Source organism: Manacus vitellinus, unplaced genomic scaffold (genome assembly GCF_001715985.3).
Source record: "Manacus vitellinus isolate BGI_N305 unplaced genomic scaffold, ASM171598v3 scaffold_62_pilon, whole genome shotgun sequence".
In the NCBI taxonomy this organism is placed as follows: Eukaryota; Metazoa; Chordata; class Aves; order Passeriformes; family Pipridae; genus Manacus; species Manacus vitellinus.
Genome location: NW_021940704.1, coordinates 2,527,728 through 2,533,333, shown reverse-complemented (window position 1 = coordinate 2,533,333; position 5,606 = coordinate 2,527,728). Strand labels below are relative to the sequence as shown.

The 5,606-nt window shown below is 55.7% G+C and overlaps 1 protein-coding gene across 1 annotated transcript in view; it reads right to left on the bottom strand.

Annotated features, from left to right (window-relative positions):
• Positions 1 to 3,159, bottom strand: part of LOC103763069 (wiskott-Aldrich syndrome protein family member 3-like) — a 6,134-nt gene extending 2,975 nt beyond the window's left edge. Inside the window, exons 1-5 of the mRNA XM_029963759.1 lie at positions 3,012 to 3,159; positions 1,454 to 1,588; positions 1,177 to 1,330; positions 730 to 847; positions 349 to 528 (exon numbers count right to left, since the gene is read on the bottom strand). Coding sequence (XP_029819619.1) covers positions 349 to 528; positions 730 to 847; positions 1,177 to 1,330; positions 1,454 to 1,588; positions 3,012 to 3,144 — 720 coding nt within the window. The 5' untranslated portion in view covers positions 3,145 to 3,159. The remainder of the gene's footprint in view (positions 1 to 348; positions 529 to 729; positions 848 to 1,176; positions 1,331 to 1,453; positions 1,589 to 3,011) is intronic.
• Positions 3,160 to 5,606: the final 2,447 nt, after the last annotated feature.

Genomic DNA, 5,606 nt, shown 5'->3' with positions numbered 1-5,606 from the left:
GGGGTGGGGGGTACAGGAGTATTTTGGGGTTGAGCGAACGAAACAAAAAATGGCCACAAAAATATAGATGTACAAGACAGCAGAGAGATAGCAGAGGGGAGGAGGACACCAACACAGCTGAACCACTCTCTCTGCCCATAACTGCTAAATGGAAAGTGCTCTGATTTTATCCCAATGCCAAGGCTGCTCCTGAGGTCCAGGATGGCACCCTGGGGGTACCAACTCTCATGAAGCTACCACAGGCTTTCGGCTTATCACCCCAACCCTGCTGCGGGAACACGAACCCCCACAGATGGAGCAGAGCAAAGCAAAGCAGAGCCGGTGAGCTGAACGTGCAGTAGGTAGAACCTGCCTATTATCTGGGGACAGTGATCCTTCCGATGACGCCATGTGATAGGGGGATGGTGAGAACCTGTTATCGGGCCGGAACTCTTTATCATACGCCATCATGTTCCACTCCAGCCGCCGGTTCCGGGCTTTCCTCACTTTCTTCACCTCCCGGGTGGAGTCCTCCACCAGCCGCTGCTCCTGCAGGCACACAGAGCCACAGCTCCACCTCCAGCACAGCTCCTCTGGACCATTAGCAGTGCCCAGGGAGCATCACCCCACCCCAGGAGATGCACCTGATGCAGTAGAGGGGAGTGCAGAGGATGCACAGGAAGGTGACTGTTCCCCAGGTGCCAGGCAACCCCAGCTCCAGCCCCTCAGAGTCCCCCACCTGCCCGTTACCTTCTGTCTGCGCTTCTCCTTCCTCTTATCTTCTGTTGCCTGCAACATTTTCTCCTTCCATAAGTTGAAGAAGTAGGAGGGGTCAGTGTAGAATTTGAGGCCATCCTTTTTGTCATCCCTGAGCATTGGGAAGGGAGGAGAGAAGTTATCAGCCACAGGAGAAGACACCCGTTCCCCTGCACATGGGCTTTGGTACAACCATGACGGTGAGCTGCTGTCCCACCAGGAACACGTCCAACACAGAGGTCACTACCCGTAGTACCACTGGGGGTGTCACCCATCCCAACTGCCCTCACAATGGGGGTGGTGGCACAGCAACTGCAGAAATCGGCCTCTCAGGCTTCATCAAGCAGCAAATGGGGTGCACACCTGACACCTCTCTTGGAAAAGGCTCCCAAGAACGCCCCAGGACCCCCTTGTTCTCCCCAGGAGGTGATGTGCCTGTACCTGTAGGGTGTGAGGATGTTGAGTGGTGGGGGTTTGTCGCAGCGCTGGTACATCTCCATCACCGGGTTGGGGATGGAGTTGCGAGACACAACCTGCTGGTTCTGCACCGTGGAGCTCTTGAAGGCTTTCCTCATGTTGATGTCCTGTAGCGAAACTGTGGGCACAGGAAGGAGAAGGGGTACAGAGGTGGCCTCAGCCCCCCAAACAAGGCATGGTGGGTGGTCCAGCCAGGAGCACATGCCCTGGCTGTCACCCCAAAACAGCCCCAGGCTCTCACCTTCCTCCACGGTGGAGTCCAGCTGTGTCACCTTGATGACCAGCAGGTCCACCCTCTCCTGCAGCGAGTTCATCCTCATGTAGAAGCTGTTGGCCTCATTGAACAGCTCCCCAAAGATGTCCTCAGCGTGCCTGCCTGGCAGGGGACACAGTGCCCATCACCAGCCCATCCCCTGCACACACACCTCCCCAGTGGCTCCATGCTCTTCACAGCCTTGTTTTTTTGGGAGCTGAGCCTCACTCTCTCCCAAAGCCCTGTGCAGAGGGAGGGGAGCACAAACACCACCCCCACGAACACCCTCAAGCATCCTTTTCAGTACCCACAGGGGCACAGAACATTCACAGTGTCCCAAAAAGCCTTTGGATCCACCAGGACAGATGAGCCAAAAGAGTGACCATCACACATGACCGGTGGAAATCCAGCCCTGAAGGTGGGAAACCAGGAGCAGGGCAGCAGGGAGTTCCACAGCAGGGAGAAGCTGTGACTTGTTTAACTTTATAATAACTTTATATTAACTTTATAACAACTTTAGCAGTTATTTTCCTGCAGCATCCTATGCATTGCTACAACAGCTCTTTGTTAGGGCTATTCCTATCGTGGGGCTGAGCAAGGAGTCTGGCAGAGCATTGCTGACATCTGTAGGCTACAGCATCCATCCCATCCTATCCCATATCCCAACCCAGTCCCTATCCCATCCCAGAACCCAGCCCAACACCCAGCCCATTCCAGCATCCATTCCAGCCCAGCACCTCAGATCCTCAGAGTTTCCTCCAAACCCACATATCAAGCAGCACCTAAAATCAAGGTGTCTTTAATACCTTCTCAGACCATTCACCCAACTCAGTCATTTGTATTTGGATTCTTTTTCCTCTGGACAAGGTACCCATGGCCTGGGCACCCGTGTCACTTCCAGCAGCTCCATAAATACAGGGTTTATTTTTCTGGGAGTATTTTAGAGAAGAATCTAGTTCTGGAGTGGGAGAGAAGAGGGGGAGCCCTGAAAAGCCTGGGCTTCTCTCTCTTTTTTAATTGGATATTCAGCAGTGAAGTAGGTTGTCCCTATTAAACCTTCACACCGGTGTGCTCTTGTCCGTCCCTTTTCTGCTAAGTCGCAGGAAAGGAAGACAGCTGAGGATTTAGACCTTTTATATAGACCTCTCTTCCTCATAAAGCTCTCACATTAAAAAGCATAGGTTGGAGTATTTTAGACCTTCACCTGACCTTCCTATTTCTGGCCAAGTGGAGAAGCAAGGGGCTCATAGAGGCTTTTTGGCCCCCACTGCACAGACCAGCTGTGGGAGGAAGATGTCTTTAAAAGTCCCCAGTTTGGGCTTGGCCCTGAGCATTCTCCTATTTTCAATTAGCTGAATTTAATTCCCACTAAATTAGCAGGGGCTGCAGCCCACATGGCTCTCATAGCCCCTGTTTCTCTGTGTTTGGAACCAGAGGAAGCGACTGCAGCACCCCAGCAGCATCCAACCAGCATCCCAGCAGCATCCAACCAGCAACCCAGCGCTCCACCACCATGCCACGCTGGGATTGCTGTGCCATGACTTACTGAGGCTGCCCAGCTGCTTGATGATGGCAGCCAGAGTGCTGTTGGTGACACACTCCAGCTCACTCGTCACCCCGTCGGGCAGAGCCCCCCGGCACAGGTGCCGGGGCTCGATGTTCCTCTTCACCAGCGGCATCCTGCCTTAGAGCTCTCACGCCTCTCCTGGCAAAAGGAGAAAGAGAGGAAACAAAGAAAATACATTTTACCATTTGCCTATTTGTCCTCCCATTCCCTCTGCTTTCTGCCCAGGATACTCATCCTGCCCGTGCTGGGACTCGGCGGGTAGCAGCGGGGCTTTCCCAAGTCGGGGGTGCTCCGTGGGTGCAAACCTTGGGGTGCTGGTGAGCACATGGATGCCAGGATGGAGGTGAGGACCACACCAGGGCACTGTCCCTACCCTTGTGCTCTCCTGCCAAGCCACTGTGTCCTTCCCCCCTCACCTCCAGAGCGGTGCTCAAACCAGGAGCAAACCCCCATGTGCTGCTTCCCTTCCGCCGGCCCCAAAAAGCCTCATCCAGCCCAAACAGAAGCAAGGAAGCGCTTGTAATGCCATTATTTCCAGCTCACTGCCAGCTCTCCAGGGTTTTATTTGTGCACACATTACACTGAGGCAAGCTGCTGGGCCCAGCTCATCCCAGCTCTCTGCATGGCCCCCCCAGCATCCCTGGGTGCCTCTCCAGCATCCCCGTGTGGCCCCTCAACATCTCTGGGTGCTCTCATAGCATCTCTGGGTGTCCTTCAAGCATGTCTGGGTGCCCCTGGCTCTGCTGCCATTCCACCTGAACTGGGCATGGTTCATTTTCTCTGGGGCTCAAGGAGATGTAGGGAGATACCCTCACCCAAAAGCCTCATCTCCAGCAAGAGAACCCATGGGAGCTGGGGAGGAAGGGTGAAGGATGGGCACGACGGGGCGGGGGGTGCTGGGGGCAGGTCATCCCGCTGATGGAAAGGGGGAGTGGTGGGAAACAGGCTGGGAACAGAGGCAAAAAAGGAGTATTTATTAACCACAATGATGCCTTCTGGGGTGCTGCAGCCTGGGACTGGGACACGGACGGGCAGTGACCCCACAGGTTTGCACAAGGGGGTCTGAGGTGACACGAGTGCATCTGGACTCAGCTCCACTCCCACTGTGAAGGCAAACTGACCGCCGGGCTGATAAGGACTAGAGAGCACAAGCAGCATTCCCAGCTCCCGAGTGCAGCGAGTGGAATCCCCCCGTTTCACATCCCGGGCACCCCTCATCCACCCCATCTTTACAGAACTTTGGCAGCGAAGGAAAAGCAGCTTCCGTTAATCGCCGGGAGCGGCGCCGCCGGGTGCCGACACGGGAGCCAGCACTTCTGCCCGTGAGCCGAGCCAGCAATCTGCAGAGTTCACATTTTTTGGCCCTGGCAGCGTTCGACAGAACAGTTTCCCATTGATAGCACCCGGCCAGTGCTCCCGTCCCCCCGCCAGCACTACCAGCTCCTCCGCAGTTTTCAAATGCAAATTCAAGCTCCCTCCACGAACCAGTCCAAAACTTGTTCCTAAATCATTCATATGGAGCTTCCCAAAGGGCTGATTGTGCTCCCAGGTCTGTATGGACAGGGCTGGGCTCTGCTCTGCCCCAGACCAGTCGGGGCACCGTGGGAAGGAACCCTGATCCCTCCGCAGGGTTCTGCGATGCTTTGGGCTCAGAGCAAACAAATCGCGTGTCCTCCGGCGCTCCCCAAACTCACTGCACATGGATGTGGGGCTGGTACCGCCCCTGGCGCCCAAAAAACCCAGAGGTTTCTGCCACCAGGGTTTGCAGGGGAGACTCTGGATGTCTGTTGATGGATGTCTGCTCGGGCCATGAACAGCCCGCTGGCACCCCCTGGATCCCCCCCGGCTGCATAAAGAGCTGAGGAACGCTGGCAGCTTCACCCCAAGCTCACTTTGAGCTGGTTTTATGTGTCATCCCGAAATCCACCTCAGCGGCTGAACCCCGGCATTTCCCCGCGGGGGTTCCCCCCGAGCGGCGGCTGCAGGGACCGGAGGGCGCAGGGAGCGCTGTTAACGAGCTGCTCGAGCCCAGCAATTAGAAACAGGGAACAAAGAGCCATTCTCACACCCGTCTGGGACACGGCCGCTGGAAACAGCCACCAGCACCCGGGGCTTTTTGTCCCTCACGGGGAATCCGGGGGGAATTGGGGCCACCCCTCCTCCAGCCCCCGTGGGGACCCCAGAGCAGAATGAATTAAAAAAAGGGATTTGCGGCTTGAAACTTCCCCACAGGGACAGACTTGCAGAGAGGCAGAAGGTGGGTAAGGGGCCTGATAGCAGCATTTGGGAATGTGCCATGGGAGAGCATCCCTGGAGAGGAAAAATCCCTTTAATCTCACCCCTAAAAAGCCCAAACAAGACTCAGAGCCTGCAGCAGGAGGAACCAAGGAGGAACTGGGCACACATTTTTAGGCTTGGATAGCCTGGAAAGGCAACTTTGGCAGAACAGAACTGCTTTTTAACCCTGCCCAATTAATGGCAGGGAACAGGAACCCAGGGATCAGAACCCCCTGCCAACCCCTCCTGTGACAAGTGTTCTCTCAACCTGCTGCACCAGCAACACCAAACCTCTCA